At 39.8% G+C, this 24,675-nt stretch overlaps 1 protein-coding gene across 9 annotated transcripts in view; it reads right to left on the reverse strand.

Annotated features, from left to right (window-relative positions):
- szt2 (SZT2 subunit of KICSTOR complex) overlaps positions 1–24,675 on the reverse strand; it is a 266,338-nt gene that overhangs the window by 138,828 nt on the left and 102,835 nt on the right. For all 9 annotated transcript variants that reach the window (XM_072574543.1, XM_072574540.1, XM_072574542.1 and 6 more), the window contains 9 exons: positions 23,385–23,501; positions 15,627–15,705; positions 13,841–14,026; positions 12,959–13,252; positions 11,775–12,084; positions 10,475–10,549; positions 3,232–3,370; positions 2,744–2,861; positions 1,766–1,895 (listed from right to left, as the gene is read on the reverse strand). In XM_072574543.1, coding sequence (XP_072430644.1) covers positions 1,766–1,895; positions 2,744–2,861; positions 3,232–3,370; positions 10,475–10,549; positions 11,775–12,084; positions 12,959–13,252; positions 13,841–14,026; positions 15,627–15,705; positions 23,385–23,501 — 1,448 coding nt within the window. The remainder of the gene's footprint in view (positions 1–1,765; positions 1,896–2,743; positions 2,862–3,231; positions 3,371–10,474; positions 10,550–11,774; positions 12,085–12,958; positions 13,253–13,840; positions 14,027–15,626; positions 15,706–23,384; positions 23,502–24,675) is intronic.

Here is a 24,675-nt window from a genome sequence, read left to right on the forward strand (position 1 = left end):
GCCATGATTTTTTGCTTTGCTTTACAACTTCATTAAAAAAAGGGTCAGTTTTAAGGAAGGCGGATAGGATGGAATTAAGATACTGATCAGTGTGTACTCTAGTACAGCTCGAGGGGCTGAATGGCTAAATCTTGTTCTGCAATACGTCACTGTATGAACTGGATTGGTATTATGGTACTTTACGCATTCCAAGGGCAAAAAAAACATGCGAGGCTATCCATTAATTCACCTGTAAACAGTTACTACAATTAGGGCTTGTTGTTCAACCTACACTTGGTTATTAATTAAATAGGATGTAAATTCTAAAGTCATGTCAAAATATCTAAATTAGACATTCATGTGTTTCCACCAGAGAATTATGGGATTATTAGCTTTATCTTGCTTGTTTGGCTATCAAGGCTCTACTGTCCACAACTCAACGTTGTCCACCCATTCAATTCTCCTCCTGTCACTTCTGTTTTTAGGTAAAAATTGAAAGAACTGTGGATGCTGTAAATCAGAAACAAAAACTGAAATTGCTGGAAGAGCTCAGCTGGTCTGGCAGCATCTGTGCTGTTCAGAGGAAGGGTCAGAAACAGATGCTGCCAGACTGGCTGAGCTCTTCAAGCAATTTCTGTTTTTACTTCCGATTTTACTCTTGATTTCTCCTTCAATTGGTGCCAGGATATGTCTGTGGAGTTTTCTAATAGATGCATTTGGCTATCTTTCTCTCACTGTAACTGTACTTAGCAAGCTTTTGATTCCTGAACTTCTAGCCTTGAAACTGGCTACAATGACTAGATAGTCAAATGAACATATAAATTTTAATCACTGCTTCCAAATATTTTTGTACATCACCTCTGCAACAGAAAGCCAAACACACGATGCTGAAACCATTGTTTATGTAATTCCATAATGACCTCACGTTTGTATATTCGAAGGCTGACAAAAAGAATTAAATTGAGACAAATAACTGGGTGTAAGTTTGCTCGCTGAGCTGGAAGGTTCATTTCCAGACATTTCATCACCATACTAGGGAACATCATCAGTGGACCTCTGGGCTAAGCATTGCCGATGATTCCTGCTTTCTACTTATATGTTTGGGTTCCTTTGGAATGCCATGTGTCTAGGAATTCTCACGCGGTACCGTGCAGGAACTGTAAAAAAACACTACATTGGACAAGCAGGCAGAAAACTAGCCACCAGGGTACATGAACATCAACTAGCCAGTAAACGACATTACCCTCTCTCACTAGTATCCTTACACACATATAAGGAAGGACACCACTTCGACTTGGACAACACATCCATCCTAGAACAAGCCAAACAGAGAGACACACAAGAATTCCTAGAAGCATGGCATTCCAACCGGAACTCTATCAACAAACACATCGAGTTAGACTCCATTTACCACCCCCCGAGAAAAAGAACAGGAAATGACATCCACCAACCCAAAGGAGGCCAAACATATAAACAGAAAGCAGGAATCAGCAGTGCTTCGCCCAGAGGCCCACTGAAGATGTTACCTAAGGTGACAAAATGTCTGGAAATGAACCTTCCAGCTCAGCGAGCAAACCTACATCCAAATCCCAACCAGAGTTACAGATCTTCTCAAAACTCGCTGAGGCAAATAACTTCTGAAAGAATTTAGAACCTTTTGAATATCTAATTTCATCCTAGGTTACTTAGCTTTACTGCATAGTTGAAAGATGACCTGAAACAGGCATTGAAAATTAACATATGAATAAAATATAAAATTGGGTGAATTAGGAATGTTATTGCAAACCATCACTAGCTGTAGCCCGTGGACGATATGAAGGGTAGGGGGTTTCATTCTTCCAGATGTCCTCTTCACTTTCAGCGACAAGCAATGAATTACAGACATGACTGTCATGCAGATCCTGAAGTAACAGGCGCTGTGACAAATGAAGAAGAAATGAAAGTATAGAACAACATGGAATGTTAGCCAGAATATGCAGTGATGCAGAATTATCAAACAATTTACAGGCCAAACAATATAGTACATTGACAGGTTCAAAAGTGCAAAGACATGACAATACCAAAGTTAAGGGTGGTGTCAAATAAAGGTTAATTCACATCCATTAACGTTTGCATGTGGGATTCTATCAGTAGCAATCTCACTTAGGATTCTTAATCATCTGCAAAATGATAAGTAGCAATTTGCCAGGATATTTAACAAGGATTTTACCTGGGTGCTTTCAAAATAGAAGGACACAAGGAAGGAAGTAAATCCAGAATTTGTTTACAGTGAGATGAAATATATCACAATCAATAACAGTATTAGTGAAGCCAGTCAAAGTAAAAGTGGACAAAGTATCTGGATCTATAGAGTAGATCCATGCCTGCTGAACAAAAGGGTGAAAGAATTAGTCAATTCAAAAAAGGTGCAATCAGCCTCTTGCCTTGGTCCCTGGGTGGTCAAAAATATTGCAATGTTTCACCTAGTATTGATTCACATAACATAACATCAACCTCACTTATGAACGAAACAGCCTTACATACAGTCTCACACAGCATACCTGATTCAAGGTTTCAATGCTGAAAACCGGAAGTCAAACTAAGGGCTTCAAACCAATTGTGATTGCTAATTTCAGCTCACTGAGTTGGCTTCTAGGATTTGTCCACAGAATTCCAGATACAACCTTCTGCTCACCAACCATCCACAAAGTCTTGCTTCATTCAATACTGGGGCTCCCTCCTTGCCAAAATTCAAACCAACACTCAACCTCAAGTTTATGATTACCTGGTTGACCATACGACAAATCTCCGTAATTTTCTCAATCACTATTCTATAGAGACGCAAGTATTCGAGTTCTTCCTCTTCTTCAACTTCTGACTCATCCTTTATCCCAATAAGATTCCTAGAAAAATACAATAAGTATTTGTATACGTTGCCTTTCTTATCCTTCTCTGCCACAACCACATTGAATCGATAAACATGATTACTTGCCTTAACATTAAAAAGTCATATTTAATCTCCAATTTAGAGAAAAAATATTAGATTAACAGAATATTTGTCAACTGCATATTTTAAAAATAAATCAAAAATATTGAAGAACCTACCTGTCTTCTTTGGTATGCAAATACACTTCAATCTCCAAATACAAATGAAAATGCGGATATTATGGTTAATGGTTAGTATGCCATACTATTTGGACCGCTCACCCATTTAAATTTAGTGTGACCATGTCACATTATTTATAGATAGAAATTTGGCGATCTTATACTCACCGTGTATGACAATAAACTTCAACTCGATCATGGTGAATTCTGATGATCAGCCAAAAGTCAGGCATCAGGGGACATTTTGGGTCCTGTTCATTCATGGTGGCACCTTCGCACTCTGAATCACTGCTGCCTCCATCATATCCTATAGATGGCCCAGAAAATCAAATCAAATCAAAACCAAGCCACTTCAGACTTAACAAATCAGGCCTAACCAATATCATGGTCTGCAATTGCTTACGTGCATAGTATCCCAAACTGATGGTCTCCTCTTTTCTAACAAGGTATCAAAACTCCAATCTCTCAATACAGAGCTCAAGAGCAGCCCTAACCCCAACTATCTTTATGAACAATTTGGGTGGCTTATAGGTGTGCTGAGCCAGAGGAACTAAGGAATTGCAAGGAGGTAAGGTGTGAAGGAGAGTCTTTCCTGGAACCCTCAACCAGGCAGAAATTGAACCTACACAGTCAGTACCATACTGGGTAACAAACTATCTAAGTGGACTTGAGGCCGAAGGGCCTGTTTCTGCACTGTAAGTAATCTAATCTAATCTAAGTAAACCCTCGGTGTATAAGAATGGATCCTCATTATATTGTGCAGTTAATAATTAGGTTTATACTAAGACAGCATAATATTGAGGTTGAGCAACTCTTAAGATTTAAATGTAGTCCAGACTGAAGCATAGATGCTCCAAACTCCTTATACACTTCAGTATTACATCCTGACAGTGATGCTTTGTGAAAAGCATAGAAATTACTTCAGGCTACCTTATAGTTGAAAGAAATCATTGAATCAGGATGCAGTAGAATACTGCATTGCTTTATTTGATATTTCTCAACCAGAAACTACTTACTCCTACATTATAGCTAGCTGCGAATTTGTATCCACCTTCCAACACCTGGAGCATTTAGAGGCATGCAGCTTTGTTAATGGCCTACCAAGGTATCCTCTCTAACTCATGCCAAATAGCAATTAAATGTTATGAAGCAGCAGAACTCTTCCGGGTTTCATACTGCAAATAGTGGAAAGGATAAATATAGCTTAAGAAAGATACATTATGGTTTTCATCTTGGACTCATCAGATCTATTTGCAAGAAAACCAAGTTTCAGAGGAAATCTAACATTTACCCTGAATGAGAGAAGAGTAATGATTATTTGGCAAGCTGACTGACTGGCAGGAGCATTGCCATGGAAAATTCATCAATTGATGATGACTGACAATGAACAGCCAGGTTTTGTTTAAATGCTCAACCAAGCAAGTTAACTCTGACTGGTCAGTGCACTGCCCTAAGATATGGAACCAGTGAATGGCTGTCATATATTCCGTTCAGTTGAAACAGGTACTGTGTGTGAACGTGTTCTTTCTACCTGCAAAGAACAGGGCCCTGTGTATTAATAGCCTACCCAACACTTCAAACCTGATGCTTAATGCTAAACTGATCATCAGTATAATTCTTCACACGTTCAAGACTATCCAACAAACATTGTCCAATTGTAGACTTACATTACACCCAACATTGGACACTATGGCAATTTTTGCAAATGCTGGCTAAACTTGTCTTTTTCTGGCAATATTCAAATTATGTAGCTCCAAGCAACTGTTTATAACTGAAAGAACATGTTATATTGAAAAAATTAAAAATTGTTGCATCATGTATAATACAAACTTCATTTTTCGTTCTTTCTTAATGTTAATTGAAGAGGTAATTGTTTAGAATGTTATAGATTTTTATTACAAAAGGAAAAAAATCTCTATGTGGTATTATTCATTCAATGTGATTAAATCAACTATTAGGATTTAATGCTGGATAATCGTTTAAAAATCAGAACAGATTATTTTAGATCAATGCCAAGGCTCCATTTGGAGAACTGTGATGGCTTTATCATCAAAAAGTCATGAACAAAATCAAGAGAATGCAGATGAAACAGTTAAGATGTGACCTACACTTTAAATTAGAAGGACACCTGACAAAGACGAACAAAAATGTTTTTCTGTGTTGTTAAGTGTGGAATTCTCTTGCTCAGAAGGTAAGAGAGGCTGTGTTTTTAAATTTAAGAATGAGTTAGATCGATTTTTAATAGACAAAGGAATCTAGGATTACGGGATGCTGATAGGAAAAGTGGAGATGAAATCACAGGCAGGTCAATCATGACCTTACTGAATTGTGGAGCAGGCTCTAAGGGCCGCCTGGCCCATTCCTGTTTCTTATTCTTCTGCTCTTACAACTAAAACACAGGACCTATAGCCAGTTATTCAGCATGACAGAAATACAACCGTTTCTGGTACACTGAAGTCAAATAATAAATCTGTCTTTTATATTTATAAATGCTCACCAACTCTATTGTTTCAATCAGCCAGCTTTGGTTTTTGATTTTATTTGCATGGTTAATTGCAATTTTGGTTTCATGGTTATTTTTGCCTTTTTCTCTCCACCCGTGACTGTGGAAAAAAAACATCTTGTTTCCACTAGAAAACTGCCCACAGTAAGAGCTTGAGAGTTCACTGTGCAAGAAACGGTGATGTTATGACACAGCGGTGAACCCCTCTGTTAATTAAACTAAATACTCAGGAAAACTCACCAATCTGTTAAAATATGAGTGACAGAGAACTCCCAAATTCCACTATTTAAAGAAAATAATATCAATTTATTCTTTACCTCTAAAAGTGAACATTAAGCAATAACTATTCACAACTCGAAGCCCCCCCTTCTCTTAGTTGCTTATTATCTGGCTCCAACTCTATAGCAATGTACTGTTCCAATAAAACATTTATTAAAATTACAAATTAATTTCAAAACCATGCAGCGGTTGTCGCCTTTGGTGTCTTTCTTCTTCTGGCTGACGATCTACTGGGGTCATCTTTTATCTTTTTATTGTGTAGATGTTTCATATGAAAAGGCACCTTTGACAAAGAGCGTTTCAATGTCTTAGGTCTCTCTCACGATGGCAGTTGCTCTGTCTGATTTTCAATATGCCTGCCTTTTTTATATCCCCTACATCAGATCACCTCATTGGTGTGTATGTTGGCAAAACAATAAATTCAAACTCAACTGGGGCTGAATTTAAACTGATTGGTTAAATTCGAATTGCTGTCTATTTCACAGCCAAATGTTACACATTTTCAATTTTCCGGTACACTCTGAGACTGCTCTTGTAAACTCTTAGTGCAGAACAGCATTCACTCTTTCTTAAAGGTACAGTACATGCCTTCAACTTCATTACAATAGACATTTATCCATGTTTCATCACTCCATGATGCAGCAATCTGACACTGACTATCAACCTCAAGCAAAATCTGGCCCTCAAAAGACTGAACAAAATATATTTGGCTCATGCAACATTTATAAGTGATACATTTTTCTCCCAACTTATCAAAATGTTATTTTGCTTTAGGTATAAAAACTTTAAGTAAATTTCAGTTTTTCATTTTGCATGATATATTTTCACATATTGATGAAATTAAAACTATTCTAAACATGTGAGTTCCAGTCCATTAACTTAGAAAAATCTATTCCTTTTTAAAACAATCATATTCTTCCTTACTGAAGGATTCCAAAGGAGAGTCAGATCAGGCACAAATATTAAGTGTTCCTCTCTCCAGAGATGCTGCTCGACCTGCTGAGTTTCTATAGTGCTTTGTTATTATTTCTTTCTTTAGCTTGATAGTGTGGCAGAAATCCCAGCTTTAATTCTCAATTCCTGCCTGGAAACATTTTTGTCAGTATTTTCTGATTACTTCAACACCTTTCTTTTTCTGTTTATTTTGCAGATAGCACACCACTTTATAGTTTCTCAACTGGCCTTAAATTGGCTTTGAAGTCCCAAAAGAGGAATGAGGATGGACAGATCACCAGGTATTAACTAAGGGACAGGAATCGACCATGATGACCCTTCGAAGTCCTCCTTCCTAACACCTGGGGACTAGAACCAAAACTGGGAGAGCTATCGTACAGACTAGTAAAGCAATAGCTTGACAAGGTCATACCTTATAATGTACCAGATAATAACACCATTCCTGTATATAGTCTATCCCAATGATAGGACAGGCTCAGCAGAGGTGGTGGCCAATGTAACTTTAAGTGACAAGGTGAAATAAACAGTCCAAAATGTGAATGAATTGGCATGTTTTTATATATATGCACATATAGGTGTTACAATATTTCAACTTCCTTTATTCTAAGAGAATCCAACTGGTCAGGAGTAAGAGCTGGACTTGTTTTGTGTATCTTGGAGATTAGTGACCCAGGGTGGCTTCGTCACCACTGTAATAATTTGTGATCAATATAGCCCAGAACTTGCTTTCCTCATCTCCCATTATGTGTCAAGGTTCTGGGTGTATAACCATCTGGTGAGGACCAACAAGAAAGGAGAAAACTATCAAGTCATGGTAGTTTGAATGCCAAAAAACCTGGATGGAGAGAGTTTCAGTGAAATGTAACCAAACATAATTAGCAAAATGCAGCACATCAGCAGCAAAGGAAAGGATGCAATCTGACATTACAAAATTTACCATTGGGACGTTGATGGTCTATAATGGGGGAATGACAAACTGCTGAATCATTCATTTGTGATCATTTAATCATAAAGAAGCCAAGAACAATTTAAACAAAAGAGGTACAGAAGAAAGTTTGACAACTAGAAATTCTGCGAAAGCACATTAGATTTGGAATTCTTAGTTGACAGGTTGATAAACCCATCTGTTCAGGGCGCACTGGTGGTCATAAAAAGAAATGCCAACATTTATAGCTGCTAACCTTTTAAGTTGAATGCAGTTTTGATGAGACCACATCTGGAGTCGTACATTTAATTTTGGGGTCCTTAATATAGAAACTAAATGATGTAGCACTATAAGAGGGAATCTAAAGAGGCACTTTGACGTTGATTCCTCAACTCAGATGATAGATTATGACAGTTTATGGTAGTTTATGTCCTTAATAAGAGGATAAAGTAGACCTGATGGTAGATCCTTAAAACTTTTTAAGGCCATGGAGAAATTAGATCCAAGAAATCTTAGACTGGCACAGCATTCAATGACTGCAGACACAGCATAAAGTTAAGAGTATCAAGGAAAAAAATTGCAATATGTTTTCAGTAGAAATATGATAGAAATTCAGCCATGTATCCAGTGGAATGAATAGCTATCCTGGAAGTTATTGGTTTACTCCTTAGTATAAGTGAATTGCAAGATCACAGTTGACTTTGCAGGAGCTTGGCCTTAATGTTTCAACAAATTGGCTTCAAGAGGAACACTAGCATTTATTCAAAGATTCCACATCAGTCAAAGATTTACCTGCACTTCCACACACATCATTTACTGTATCCATTGCTCCCACTGTGGTCTCCTGTACATTGGGGAGACAGGACGCCTACTTGCAGAACACTTCAGAGAACATCTCCGGGACAAACACACAAAATAACCCCACCGTGCCATAGCCAAACACTTTAACACTCCCTCCCACTCCACCAAGGACATGCAGGTCCTGAGCCTCTTCCACCACTAAACCGTTACCACCCAATGCCTGGAGGAACAATGCCTCATCTTCCGCCTTGGGACCCTCCAACCACATGGGATCAATGTGCATTTCTCCAGTTTCCTCATTTCCCCTCTCCCCACCTTACCCCAGATCCAACCTTCCAACTTGGCACCGCCCTCTTGACCTGTCCTACCTGTCCATCTTCCTTCCCATCTATCCACGCTACCCTCCTCTCTGACCTACACCTATATCTACCTATCGCAGTCTCAACTACCTTTGCCCCCAGCCCCACTCCCCTCCCATTTATCTCTCAGCCTCTCCCCCTTGGGCCACCACCCCTTTCCTGACGAAGAGTTTATGCTCGAAATGTCGAAGCCTCTACTCCTCGGATGCTCCCTAATCAGCTGTTCTTCTCCAGCACCACACTCTTCAACTTTCTTCAAAAATCCCCCTCATTTATGTAGAGAACATGGTGGGGGCATTTCTAGTGAAATTTTTCTCATGCGCTAAGGCAAAACCAACTAGGTGGTACTGGAAATTAAAGCTGGATAACTGAAGAGTACCTTTGGTGCCAGGTCCAGTTTTTTTCAATGTTCAAACAGTGAAAGTTCTAGGAAGGTCAAAGAAAATGCTCCAAAGACACACCGAAGTTTACCTTGAAGTACGGTGCCATTGACCTTATTGACCGAGAGGTGCATGCGACCAATTATTCAAAATGACAACTTATCCATAAAGCTTCATCATATTGAAATCATGCACTCCAGATTCCACTACTTCACAGGACATCCTGCGCATGTGTCCATAGATCTATTGATCAGGAATCAGCCTGTTCAATCACATGAAGACCCATGGCAGAAAAAAGTGCAATCCTTAATTTGAGAGACAATCAATTAAAACAATTTGCAGTACAGTCCGAGAAAGGAAGTTACTTAAAAGGAACTAGTCATTAAAAAGTTAAGAAAACACAATTATGCATGTACTATCTTTTTAGAAACAAAACACTAAAATGTTTCCATTCATCATAATGGGAAGAACTGAAACTTTGAGGCAGTCTGGCTAATACAGATACATGGATAAAATTACACTTTAGCCTTCAAAATTATTTAACAGTGGCACAGTGGTTAGCACTGCTGCCTCATAGCGCCAGAGACCCAGGTTCAATTCCCGTCTCAGGCAACTGACTGTGTGGAGTTTGCACATTCTCCCCGTGTCTGCGTGGGTTTCCTCCGGGTACTCCAGTTTCCTCCCACAGTCCAAAAATGTGCAGGTTAGGTGAATTGGCCATGCTAAATTGCCCATGGTGTTAGGTGAAGGGGTAAATGTAGGGGAGTGGGTATGGGTGGGTTGCGCTTCAGCGGGTCGGTGTGGACTTGTTGGGCCGAAGGGCCTGTTTCCACACTGTAAGTAATCTAATGTAACACGTGCTCCCTTCTGCGGCAACTTAGGCATGCTTTCTAAAAGAGCTAGCATAGGTCTGGTGGGCTGAATGACTATGTTCTCTCCTGTAAAATTCAGTGATTAGTTACTCATTTAGTGCAAGAAGAAATCCACTTCTTGCCATTTTGTAAGTTGCAAACAAAGGTACAAAATACAGTTACTTGTGCATGCTGAGGAAATGTGATCAAATGGAACTATAGCAGAGCACAGCCGCTCTAATCACATTTATTAGCGCATCATTTGCTGTACCTTTCCACTGTTAGCTCCATTCACATAACTTAATGAAACAAAGTACATATGGTTTTAAAAACCAAAGTTACAGAAAAGATTCTCTCACCTAATAGATCAGAATCCAGACTGCCCTGACTGGAAACCACACTCTGTACTCGGCTTGGTCTCAGCTTGCAAAAGCCTAAAAGGTACAGACATAAGAGAGGAGGTCAAGGATCAAACACAGATGAAAAATACATAATACTGTGAGAAAAATGAAGAATCCAAAGGAGGATACATGCAGAAGAAAGAGAGTGAACACAAAAAACATCAATAAGATGCCCTGACTTTGCAGCTGCTACAAGTGTTGTTCTGCCAGGCTTTATTCTCTGTGTGACCTAAAGGAAGCCCAAACAAACAATGCCAGCCTTGCTATGGTTGGTAGTCCAACTAGCCATCTGTTCATGCTCAAGAACTCTCCCAACTTCGACCAGCAGTAGTCAAATATCTAGCATAATTTCAGAATTTAGCATTATAAATTCACTTACACTGAAAATGATGATTATGGTTATTAGGCTAACACAGATGTTCGGTTTCAGCTTGTGATTGGGCTACTTATGTTACATAATCAAGCTTTCAACATGTAAAAATAGGATCCACAAATCTCTATTTTAATAAGGAGCTTTCTTTTGAACAAGTAAGAGCTGGACTTCTCGACCTAAAAGGACTCAGGTGTCTCAGATTTAAAATTAAATGGATAATAAATGTTATCAGATCATGGACATCCACTTCCTGTCTTGTTGAATGAAGTGCTCAAGACCCTGTGAAAAAAATCAAAAGAACAACAACATATTCACATACATTTTAGTGGGTTTCTACAAAATCAGAGAATCCCTACAGTGCAGATAGGGATCATTTGACCCATCCAGTCTACAGTGACCGTCCCAAACAGCATCCCATCCAGACACACCTTATTCCTGTAACCACCGAGACTGCACATCCCTGGACACTAAGGGACAATTTAGTATGGTCAATTACCTAACCTGTGCATCTTTGGACAGTGGGGGGGGAAGTCAGAGCACGTGGCAGAAACCCATGCAGACACAGGGAGAACATGCAAACTCCACATAGACAATTGCCCAAGGCTGGAATCAAACCCACATCCCTGGCACGGTGTGAGGCCACGGTGCAAAGTCCAACTTCCATGAAATTCTTGTGGATAACCAAGCAACCTTATAATTGAATCCAATATTCAAACATTCACTGCACACTTGCCACATACTAAGCTTTTCCGTTCAATCCCTTTTGTGTTCGACTCATGGTGTAAGACAAGGATTTAACCTGCAAGCACCTACTTTGGAACCTAACAGGCTAACATTCTAACTTCCAAGTCAGCATATGAGTTAAATTTGTAAAATATGACACACCTGTATTGCCAGGTATATTGGACTGCACAGATTCGGCGAGACTCACAGCAGAAGAGGCCTGTGATGGGGGATTTGCCACTGATATTCTCTCAGGTCCTGGGCTTGACTGTTGGAGAGGCGTACTAGTAAGAGATCGGTCAGGCTTGATCACTGTAAATACTTGATCCTGTTGATCAGACTGGCTGATAGACAGACAGCTTTTCCCTTCCATGCTCTCTTCAACTAATTCAGTTGACGTAAGATATGCTTCATTAGTCACAGCAGGTATCACCGATCTCTCAGATGTTGGTTTGTTTTCATTCTTCAAGACCTTTAAAATACAGACCACAGCAAGGCATGAATAACAAGTGATTCAACTTATAGCATTCATATTCCCAGAAATGAATATATGAAAATAACAGACAGGAAAAGATTGGCAAGTCAATCAAACTTGTTACCAAACTTTATGGTGTTATTGGAAAGAACACAATCGCCAGAGCAGTCCCAGCTATCAGTAACTCTGTAGTATTCAAGGAGAGGTCAATTTAGGGGCAAGAAAATCTACAAAATTCTTCTGACCTTCAAAGTCAATTGAAGTAAGCTCCAGAACACTAGCTACAAGATTGATCATCCAGTGGGATCTTTCTTCCTTAATGTCTGGTCACAGCCAGATTGCCAGCAATGAATACATTCTTAATGTATCGACCAGTCACATGTTCCAAATGTTGATGATTCTCTCTAGATACAAACTTCAAAAATCTACCCTTGGTTTCTTCTTACATAACAATATATGTCCATTGCTTGCTCCATTTTAACCAATCCAAATACTCGATGACATTGACAACATGTTGTCTTTTCTTTATTTTGGAAACTTTAAAGAAATTTCTATGAAGGCTAAACTCATGGAAGTTCCATCCTAGTCTATAAAAATAACTTTAAAAAAAACAGGAATATTTGTAAGGCCATACTACCTCTTTAGCTAAACATTATATGCCTATTGCATTATCATATGAGAAAATCATTTCAATTTTAACAAAATAAATTTAATAGCCTGCACTGGATGCACAGCTTATAGCTCTTTTGTTACAGCAGTGGTCAATTCCTGATCAGCTGTACAGAAAATACTTTTAACACTACTTAAAAAACTAAACCCTTCATTTTAAAAGTGAAAGATGGATACCATCAGCTGATTGAAACTTGTTTACCTGCGATTTTTCTTCACTTTTCTCTCCCTCAGTTAATATTGATGCTGTTGTCACTTCCATTTGTTCAGTCCAATTTTCCTGTTGTTGATGACATATCAGAGCTACTTCTGCATCTGCACTCTCATCACATGCCACTGCCACACACTCGCTTGCCAGGCTATGCTGTGCGAGGTCTGTGGAACATTTCTGCGCTGCTTCGATTCTTTGTGCATGCAAGCGACTCACAGACAGATAGTAGAAGTTGTTTGCCTCCTCATTGAGGTGGTATCCTGGAAGATTCATGCGCTTAAATTCCTTAAGATGAACACATGAAAAAAGGAATTATTAAAATTATAATCATAGGAATGATAATCGATCAGCTCCTGTCGGTCTCTATATCATCTCTGAACTGTTGATAACTGATGCTGCACTTCAATTATGCTGGTACAACAATAAACACATTTGTTTTGATAAGATAAGATATAGGGATGCTCCCAATCATTAACACTGATACTATGTACGTGAATGTGCTAGGTGAAACCAATAATTGCTTGCTTGACAGAGATGAAAGAAGACTTTTCCCATGGGTGATATTTCAAGAGTTATTCTGAAGAAAAGTGCAGAAATGTAATAATCAATCTCATATACTCCAAATTAGGATTGTTTAATTCTTGCCTAGCTTGACACCTGTGTAATCTTAAAACATATAATTAGTGTTTTAGCGGTTCCCTTTCTTACCCATTCCCACATCCTCCTGCCCAGCCCCCTCCTCAAGCCAATTTGTATGTGGATCTTAAATTAGAAATAATGATTACACCTTGCCATTTTTTTTTTGCCATAACAACGCTCTCTGAATTCTATGATCATGAGACTCTGTTAGTCACACCTAAAGTTTCTTCATACCTCTTTAAATTTCTCCAGTGACTCCTCCGGACCAAAAACAAACTTTAAGGGAACCACTTTGCTGTGGCATCGTGGTCTTTCTTTTGAAATGTACACATGATCTGCAACTTTCTGTAGGGTAGCTAAAGTAATATTTGTTGAATGACGCAAGGCTGAAACAATCTCATCCTCCAGAAGCCAATGGATCTATATAACAGGTAGTGTAATAGAACAGCTTAGAAAACAACAGATAACTGCTCAAGTTGCATAACATAACCTTTACAAGACTCTTATTTTTCCAAATTCTTAAAAGTTGAACTAAAAACAAAGCAGAGGCTAATTATTCACAGATTATTTTAAATTGTGTGAAACTTGCACATCCATCACAGCATTGCAGGACCTGATTTGATATTGGAAACTGACCACTAATTGCAACATACATAATTTCAAACTACCACCCGCCCAAAGCCAATCCTACTCAAAAGCTGCAAAACATTATATCTTTCTTACTTTCTAGTAGCTTCTATTAGACTATGTTGCATGGATGCTGCAATACAGCATTTGGAAAATTATATATTGAGGCAGAATCAACATGGTTTTACTAAAAGTAGTCTTGTCAATTCTGCTGAGTTTTGTTTTGTTTGGAGCTGTAGAGACCAGGGGGAGTAAGGGGAGTATTCACAAGTTATATCAATGACTTAGATGAGAGAACTGAGAGATCCAAATTTGCAGATGGCAAATAGCTAGGTGGGAAAATAAGTGATAGAGAGGTCAAAGTGGTTACAAAAGGATGTAGTTTGAACAAGTGAGTGGACAAGGTGGCAAGTGGGTTAAATTGTGGGGCAATGTAAGATAATCCCTTTAGGAGGATGAATAGGAAAGTAAACTTTTTTTTAAATAGATGACAGGCAGGTATCCTGGAATTGGGCACATTTGTGAGTTCCATATTTTTGGGCACAAAAGAACTCCAAACAGTCATTCTAATGGCAGTCCAGGGGTTGTGCCTTGTCATCCTGAAAAGAACTTCTTTATTCTTACTTTCTCAGACAGATTTGAGTCCCAGTCTTGTGTTTGGTATCTTATGAAATACTTTCAGTCAATCAAGGTTTGTTACATTCACAGGTTCACTCTTAACACTGCCTCTGTATATAATTGGAATATTTTTCTACGCTAAAGCTGCATTATAAATACATTTTTTATTGGTAATTATGCATAATTGAGACAGCAATAAGTGAGAATGTTACCTGAAAACATAGGGATAAAACATAACAAACAATGATCTCACTTTGGTCCCCATTAGAGGTTTTCATTTTTTAAAAATCCTTATTGACTATAAAAATGGTAGGAAACAGAAAATCCTGTGTGTTGATAGGTACCATACAATTAAAAAAAAAACAGCTGAACTTTTTTTTTCCTCAACGACGATGTTGTTTGGTGTGCAAACAGTTAACTGAACCCACATCACTAAGGTGTGACTTAGCAGTCTGGCCCAGCAATGGCAGGAATCAATTCTGTCTCAGTGCTCATAGTAATCACAGGTGTGTCTGCTGTTCAGCATTTATTTTAAATTTTACCTTAAAAGTGTCATTTAATCCTTTACCCAAAAAAGCTCCGAAATCCGAAAGATAGCTGGTCCCGAGGGTTTCAGATAAAGGATTGTCTACCTGTACTGGGCGAAGTTCCAATTTTTTAGAATCATTGTTTTCATACAGCACTGATACAGAGGTAATTAATGGAATCAATGGCACTTGCTAAAACATTCAGTATGCTATCAAACCATTTAATATTAGCTATTTCTTGACAGTACCTCATCCATTGTAGCGAGAACAGCTTGCTTGTGCAACACAGGCAGCTTAGACAGTGGATCACACAAAGCCTCAGTAATCCTGAAATAACACAATACATAGGTCAAGAATGAGGAGACATTATGATACGTTTTTCAAGTTTGGGAACAGTAAAAATGCAAAACACTATCCAATGCACTTAAGACAGATCAGTTAAAAAAATACATCCTGGAAATACGAAGAAACAGATTTCCTATACCTGGATTATTCTTACAGTAAATACTGGAAAATCTGTTAGGAAGAAGCATAAGCCTGTCAGAAAAACTGCCCAATTCTGATGTGTTAATTTAACAGAAGGAAGATTAGCTGATAGGTGCCACTCTCTACTCAATTTTCCCAAAATCACAATGCCTAAAAGATCCTATAGCTTCAGATGCAAAAACAGAGATCTCCACACTCAAAAATCCCTTTGTATTAATCATAGTCCTTGAATCAACAGATCTATTTCAAGTTTGCAAAGACTGGTATAGCTGGTAGCTTGGTGGATATTTCTAGTGCATGGAAATGCAACAAATAAAAATTCACTTCAGGAGTTAAATTTGGCTACTAACCTCAATTGTTTCTATAAATTTATCAGTTGCATGGATTAGGATAGGTTCTTTGACCAATTCCAAACAAGGTGGATACAAAAAGGATTTTTTTTTTAAAAAACTGTTGATTTGTGTGATCTTAGAGTCATAGAGAAGCATAGCATGGAAACAGATCCTTCGGTCCAACTTGTCCATGCCGACCAGATATTCTCACCCAATCTAATCTCACCTGCCAGCACCCGGCCCATATCCCTCCAAACCGTTCCTATTCATATACCCATCCAAATGACTTTTAAATGTTGCAATTGTACCAGCCTTCACCACTTCCTCTGGCAGCTCATTCCATACACGTACCACCCCCTGTGTGAAAACATTGTTCCTTGGGTCTCTTTTATATCTTTCCCCTCTCACTCTAAACCTACGCCTTCTACTTCTGGACTCCCCATCTCCAGGGAAAAGACTTCGCCTATTTATCCTATCCATGACCCTCATTATTTTGTAAACTTCTAAAGGTCACCCCTCAGCCTCCGACGCTCCAGGGAAACCAGCCCCAGCCTATTCAGCATCTCCCTATAGCTCTATTCCTCCAACCCTGGTAACATCCTTATAAATCTTTCAAGATTCATAATATCTTTCTGATAGGAAGGAGACCAGAATTGCATGCAATATTCCAACAGTGGCCTAACCAATGTCTTGTACAGCCACAACATGACGTCCCAACTCCTGTACTGAATATCCTGACCAATAAAAGAAAGCATACCAAACGCCTTCTTCACTATCCACCTGTGACTCCACTTTCAAGGAGCTATGAACCTGCACTCCAAGGTCTCTCTGTTCAGCAACACTCCCTAGGACCTTACCATTAAGTGTATAAGTCTTGCTAAGATTTGCTTTCCCAAAATGCAGCACCTCGCATTTATCTGAATTAAACTCCGTCTGCCACGTCTCAGCCCATTGGCCCGTCTGGTCAAGATACTGTTGTAATCTGAGGCAACCTTCTTCGCTGTCCACTACACCTCCACTTGTGTAAACTTACAAACTATACCTCTTATGCTCACATCCAAATCATTTATGTAAATGACGAAAAGTAGAGGACCCAGCACTGTTCCTTGTGGCACTCCACTTATCACAGGCCTCCAGTCTGAAAAACAACCCTCCACCACCACCCTCTTTCTTCTACCTTTGAGCCAGTTCTGTATCCAAATGGCTAGTTCTCCGTCTTCCGTGAGATCTAACCTCGCTAATCAGTCTCCCATGGGGAACTGTGTCGAATGGCTTATTGAAGTAAAATGAGTGAGTAAAAGAAAGAACTTGTATTTATACCATGCACTTTACAACTGCTGGATCTCCCAAAGCACAGTAAGCACTGATTAAGATATTTTGAAGTACCATCAGTGAGATTCGGAGTAAGCTGGCATTACTGTACAAGTTCAGTATTATAATATTGTAAGTAATTGGGATCAGTAAAGGATAGAAAAGTCTGGCGCAGAAACAATTTGCTACATTTTTAAGAAGAGTAAGGTGAAAGGAGTGTCAAGACAGAAAAGGAACATCAGCAATAAGACGTCAGAACTGAAAGCAATTGCGCTGGTGGGGTACAAGAAATGGTAAAATGGTCAACTGTAAAATAACTGGAGATAGAAATACAAATGATAGCCTGGAGTTTATAATATTTAGAAAAGGATAGATTGGATAAAAAGGGTGGCAATATCACCCAGTGTTTCAAGGACACCTGCAAGCTGAAAGACTTTGTTCTTGCGGATGGTAGCAAGCTACAAAATTAAGATCTAGTTAGAGTTCTCTAATATAAAAAGTATCCAAGCTAACATGAGGATCTATTTTGACTCCATTTGCAGAATACCAGTATAATATAAATATGAATTCAATTTTAAAAATTAGGAGTTAAAGTCTGGTCTGTTGACATATAGCCATTGTCAACTGTCATAAATAAATATCTACTTCACTAATATCCTTCAGGAAAAGCAATCTGCTATTTGTGTGTGCTTTGGCCTACATGTGATTACAGACCCACAGTAATATGGTTAATTACCACCTGAAATGGCACTAGCAAGCAACTCCATTCAAGGGAAATTAGGGATGGGCAATAAATGCTGGCCCAGCCAGCGAGTCTCATCATATGGAGGAATGAAAATGAAAATTATGCTAAAAACATTCAATGAACTCCTCGTCTAGGCTATCTTTGTTCTGACTTTACCAGTTAAAATGTAGATTAGAATCTTCCATGATCATCAACATATCCTTCTGACAAACTCTCAGTATTTCTTCCTCATTGCTTCATCCTACCATGTGGTTACATTAGGAAACCTGTAAGCCATTCCCCGAAGTGACTGCTTCACTTTATCATTTCTCATTTCTATTCAAACTGTTGGATACAAATGAAAATAATGAAAAAGGTCTTTCCCAACATTACGTCATCCCTGTCTATTGGGCTAATACCATCATTAGCCAACATATCCACAACTTCAACTTTTCCTGGTTTTCTGTCGTTCTTAAATGTCCTGTGGCCTTCAAGATTCAGTTCTCAATCCAAGTCTTCCTGAAGCGATGTTTCTACCAGATTATTCTCATTAATTTTCATTTGTGCTCTCAGTATATCTATTGTCTATGAATGCTACATGCTCATGAATACAGACCCTTTACTTTTATCTTTTACTCTTTTTATAAGTTCTTGTCTCATCTGTAGGTGACCTTTAGGTTTGTACTCTCTATTCTTTCTTGTCACAGAGGTCTAATTAATTCCTGTATTAATGCGTTTAACTCTACTCTTTGATTTACCACATCTTTCCAAATTTGCCCCTCCTGTTTACATTAAAATCCACTCTATGGTTATGCAGTTGGCAGGAACACCAGCCAGTGTTCACATAGACATTATTTCACTGATACAAATCCCACTTTTCTCAGTATAGGTGCCCTTGACCACAAACCAGAACCCATGTCTCCAACTAGGAGAAAGTGAGGACTGCACATGCTGGAGATCAGAGCTTAAAAATGTGTTGCTGGAAAAGCGCAGGTCAGGCAGCATCAAAGGAGCAGGAGAATTGACATTTCGGGCATAAGCCCTTCTTCAGGAATCAATTCCTGAAGAAGGGCTTATGCCCGAAACGTCAATTCTCCTGCTCCTTTGATGCTGCCTGACCTGCTGCGCTTTTCCAGCAACACATTTTTAAGCCATGTCTCCAACAGCAATCTTTGAGCCATAAGAAATATATTGAAATGGTGATCAGGTAGCAGACCTACAAAATGGTGACAGACCTACAAAAGGCTTAATAGCTAAGGATGAGAATATCAATAAAATAATCATTTCACAGGTACAACAGCGACAAAGCAGTTGATGAAGGACCATGAACAATAAATAATTTATATAGTCTTGACATATTTGTAAAGGACATCGACTACATGCCCTCTTTAAACAAAGACAACAGACATATTACTTCATGGCAACTAAGACTAAAGCTTGTGTTATGCTCAAAGCAAATAAATTGCCAAGGATAAATTACACAAAAGCCAAACTATAGTTCATACTAGAAATCCAGAAGAAAAATCAGAAAATTCTGAAAATACTCAGGAAAGCTTGGCAGTATCTTTTAAAAAATATAGTTGATGTTTCAGATGACTTTTCATCAGAACTGGAATAAGGTACACATGTGATAGGTTTAAATAAAGTATAAAAGCAGGGAAAGGGGATATTGGTAGGAAAGAAGAACAAAAAAGGTCAACATTAATATACCACAGTCCTTTCTGTTTGTTCTCCATTACCACTGCTCCTCTGCCAATAAATCTGCTTAAATATATTACATTTCTAATTTATTGTTGTTCTGATAAAAAGTAATTAATACTTGCATTTCTATGGATTTTCACTGAGTCAAAATGACTCAGGAGACCTTTCAAATGCAAGTGGGTAAGGGTGTGAGGACTGAAGATTAAGGTCTAAAAGCCTTTAATAAATCTGGACTAAAATTCCAGAGAACATCTTAGAAGCATCCTGTCAGACATTCTCACACCTAAATAATCTAAACGGGCACCAAAAGCAGTGGATCTGACTCCACTGCCTGCACCCAGATCAAAAATAAGGTTGGGATTAGGGATGGGAAGCCTTTTTGGCTCATGTATCTCCTTTAATTGCGAGGTTTCCCATTTCCTCCATGAAAATCTGGCCCATTAACTCTGCTTAGCTCTTCACAGATGCTGCCAGACCTGCTGAGTATTTCAAAGAGAAATGGTATTTATCCCAGGTGAGAAAGACAAAGATATTTGAGACGCACTGACAAATCATTACATGTTGTGAACTACAGCAGATTAAAACCAGCATACTTTGGTGCCTATATTCAGAAAAGCTGAACAAAACAGCCAATGACAATTGCAGATCCCTTAGATTTACTTTCACTGCAAGTAACATAAAGCAATAAAGGGTAAATTTGAGAATCATCTGTACAACAATAATCCAGTTGGTAGCGGTTAGTGTAGACTCAGAAGCAGAAAATCCTGCCTGACTAAATTGCTTGGCTTCTTATAGGAAGTTAACAGCCCAAAATGGACTATAGTAAGTATTAACACTTACATTTTGATTTCCAAAAAAAGCTTTTGATAGCATTGCACACAAAAAGCTACTAAATAAATAAAAGTTTCGAGTTTGGCGTAAAATTTAAGTGAGGTAAAAACAGTGACTGCAGATGCTGGAAACCAGATTCTGAATTAGTAGTGCTGGAAGAGCACAGCAGTTCAGGCAGCATCCAAGGAGCAGCGAAATCGACGTTTTGGGCAAAAGCCCTTCATCAGGAATAAAGGCAGAGAGCCTGAAGCGTGGAGAGATAAGCTAGGGGAGGGTGGGGGTGGGGAGAGAGTAGCATAGAGTACAATGGGTGAGTGGGGGAGGAGATGAAGGTGATAGGTCAAGGAGGAGAGGGTGGAGTGGATAGGCGGAAAAGGAGATAGGCAGGTAGGACAAGTCCGGACAAGTCATGGGGACAGTGCTGAGCTGGAAGTTTGGAACTAGGGTGAGGTGGGGGAAGGGGAAATGAGGAAACTGTTGAAGTCCACATTGATGCCCTGGGGTTGAAGTGTTCCGAAGCGGAAGATGAGGCGTTCTTCCTCCAGGCGTCTGGTGGTGAGGGAGAGGCGGTGAAGGAGTCCCAGGATCTCCATGTCCTCGTCAGAGTGGGAGGGGGAGTTGAAAAGTTGGGCCACAGGGCGGTGTGGTTGATTGGTGTGGGTGTCCCGGAGATGTTCCATAAAGCGCTCTGCTAGGAGGTGCCCAGTCTCCCCAATGTAGAGGAGACCACATCGGGAGCAACAGATACAATAAATGATATTAGTGGATGTGCAGGTAAAACGTTGATGGATGTGGAAGGCTCCTTTAGGGCCTTGGATAGAGGTGAGGAAGGAGGTGTGGACGCAGGTTTTATAGTTCTTGCGGTGGCTGGCGAAGGTGCCAGGATGGGAGGGTGGGTTGTAGGGGGGTGTGGACCTGACCAGGTAGTCATGGAAGGAACGGTCTTTGCGGAAGGCGGAAAGGGGTGGGGAGGGAAATATATCCCTGGTGGTGGGGTCTGTTTGGAGGTGGCGGAAATGTCGGCGGATGATTTAGTTTATGCGAAGGTTTGTAGGGTGGAAGGTGAGCACCAGGGGCGTTCTGTCCTTGTTACAGTTGGAGGGGTGGGGTCTGAGGGCGGAGGTGCGGGATGTGGACGAGATGCGTTGGAGAGCCACATGGGAAGGGAAATTGCGGTCTCTAAAGAAGGAGGCCATCTGGTGTGTTCTGTGGTGGAACTGGTCCTCCTGGGAGCAGATACGGTGGAGGCGGAGGAATTGGGAATACAGGATGGCATTATTGCAAGAGGTAGGGTAGGAAGAGGTGTAATCCAGGTAGCTGTGGGAGTTGGTGGGTTTGTAAAAAATGTCAGTGTCAAGTCAGTCATCATTAATGGAGATGGAGGGGTCCAGGAAGGGGAGGGAGGTGTCAGGGATGGTCCAGGTAAATTTAAGGTCAGGGTGGAATGTGTTGGTGAAGTTGATGAATTGCTCAACTTCCTCGCGGGAGCACGAGGTGGCGCCAATGCAGTCATCAATGTAGCAGAGAAGAGGTGGAGAGTGGTGCCAGTGTAATTACGGAAGATCAACTGTTCTACGTAGCCAACAAAGAGACAGGCATAGCTGGGGCCCATACGTGTGCCCATGGCTACCCCTTTGGTCTGGAGGAAGTGGGAGGATTCGAAGGAAAAATTGTTAAGGATGAGGACCAGTTCAGCCAAACGAATGAGAATGTTGGTGGATGGGTACTGTTGGGGACGTCTGGAGAGGAAAAAACGGAGGGCTTGGAGGCCTTGGATATGGCTAATGGAGGTGTAGAGGGATTGGATATCCATGGTGAAGATGAGGCGTTGTGGGCCGGGGAAATGGAAGTCTTGGAGGAGGTGGAGGGCATGGGTGGTGTCTCGAACATATGTGGGGAATTCCTGGACTAGGGGGGATAGGACAGTGTCGAGGTAGGTAGAGATGAGTTCAGTGGGGCAGGAGCATGCTGAGACTATGGCTCGGCCAGGGTGGTCAGGCTTGTGGATCTTGGGAAGGAGGTACCTGCTGGACAAGCACATGGACAGCAGTAAATTGATTGGGTGTGTAGGTTAGGTTGATCTTAGATTAAGATAAATGCTGGGCACAAAATCGTGGACTGAAGGACCTGTACTGCACTGCACTGTTCTATGTCCTATTAAAATGCAAAGATAAATATCGTTGAGCTTCTACCGGCATTCTTTGTAGGTCGCTAGCACTATGTCCAATGCTTAACAAATTAATTACTTCCATAAGATCATTTTTCTAAGAAGCCAGCTGCAGAATGTTAAAAAACTTGAAATTCTAAGCTAAGCTTGGGTCCATTGTTTCCACAGTGCAAGCTATTATAAATCAGTTACAAATTGCTGAAAGAAATTACTTTTGATTAGGATATTATATTAGCAAGTAATTTTCACAAATGACAGCAGAGCTTCATACAGTAGACCTAAAATGTTATCCTGAAATACACTGCTGATATTTTACATTTTTTCACTTTGGAAATAGCATGCTGCTCAGGCAGATAATTTCAAATTGAAATAGATTAAGCAAATTCTGACAATTTCCTCAAAAACAATCTCACCAGGATGAATTATTCTAAAATTAGTTCTCAGCAGACCATACCTTTCATCTGTGGTAGAAACAAGTCGATCTATGTTTTGCATTATCTCGTCATCAGATCGATATGATGATGGTTGGCCTGGTGATCGGTTCATAGAGCTGCTGCTTTCAGATGTGTACCTAGAGACAATGAGAATATTTGTAAAGAGTTAGACACAAAAAGCCTACACAAATTAATTTACAATAGCACAGCTGTCCTTGGAAAAAGTACCACAAAGTCAATGTAGCCTGAAATTGAGTATAACATGTAAACATCTGCTCTTGTCTCAGACAACACCATAACTCAAGTTCAGCGTGGGCAGGCAAATAGACTTCTACTCATTTCTACAGAGCTACGTACATAATCTAAATGACAACATTGCTAGACCTAGCAGAGACACTGAATAAAATATGCCCACATAAAGCAAGATCTGGACAGTATCCAAACTTTGGCTAATAAGTAGCAAGAAACATTTACACCATACAAATGTCAAGCAATAACCATCTCCAACAAGAGAGAACATAATGATTTTCTCTTGATATTCAATGGCATGATCTTTGTTGAATGCCCTACTATCAACATCCTCAGTTTGTCATTGACCAGAAAGTGAACATGACCAATCATTTAATTACGGTGGCTACAACAGCATGTTAGGAGCTAGAAATTCTATGACAGCTACCACCCACAAGGCAGTAATAACAATCCACAATACTTTCCACATGCCTACTGAGTGCAGCTCAAACAACACTCAAGAAGCTTGACACCTTTTTTTGATTCATACTGCATGTACCACCTTCAACATTCAGTCTTGCATCTACTAATTCACAGCAGCAGCAGTACATACCATCCAGAGAAAAACTACTAAACTGACCTATAGCCCTTCAATAGCACCTTCCAAATATAGAACACAGAACATTACAACGCAGTACAGGCCCTTCAGCCCCCGATGTTGCACTGACTTGTGGAATAATCTGAAGGCTATCTACCCTACACTATTCAATTTTCAAAGCTTTAAAGCTAAAGCTGTGTCCCCTCGTGCTAGCCATCACCATCTGAGGAAAAAAAGCTCTCACTGTCCATCCTATCGAACCCTCTGATTATCTTATATGTCTCAATTAAGTCACCTTTTAAACCTTGTCTCTTACGAAAACAGCCTCAAGTCCATCAGCCTTTCCTCATAAGACCTTCCCTTCATACCAGGCAACATCCTGCATACCGGGCAAATATCTTCTGCACCCTTTTCAAAGCTTCCACATTCTTCCTATATGCAGTGACCAGAACTGTACGCAATACTCCAAATGTGGCTGCGCCAGA

The sequence above is a fragment of the Chiloscyllium punctatum genome, chromosome 7 (assembly GCF_047496795.1).
Source record: "Chiloscyllium punctatum isolate Juve2018m chromosome 7, sChiPun1.3, whole genome shotgun sequence".
Classification (NCBI taxonomy): domain Eukaryota; kingdom Metazoa; phylum Chordata; class Chondrichthyes; order Orectolobiformes; family Hemiscylliidae; genus Chiloscyllium; species Chiloscyllium punctatum.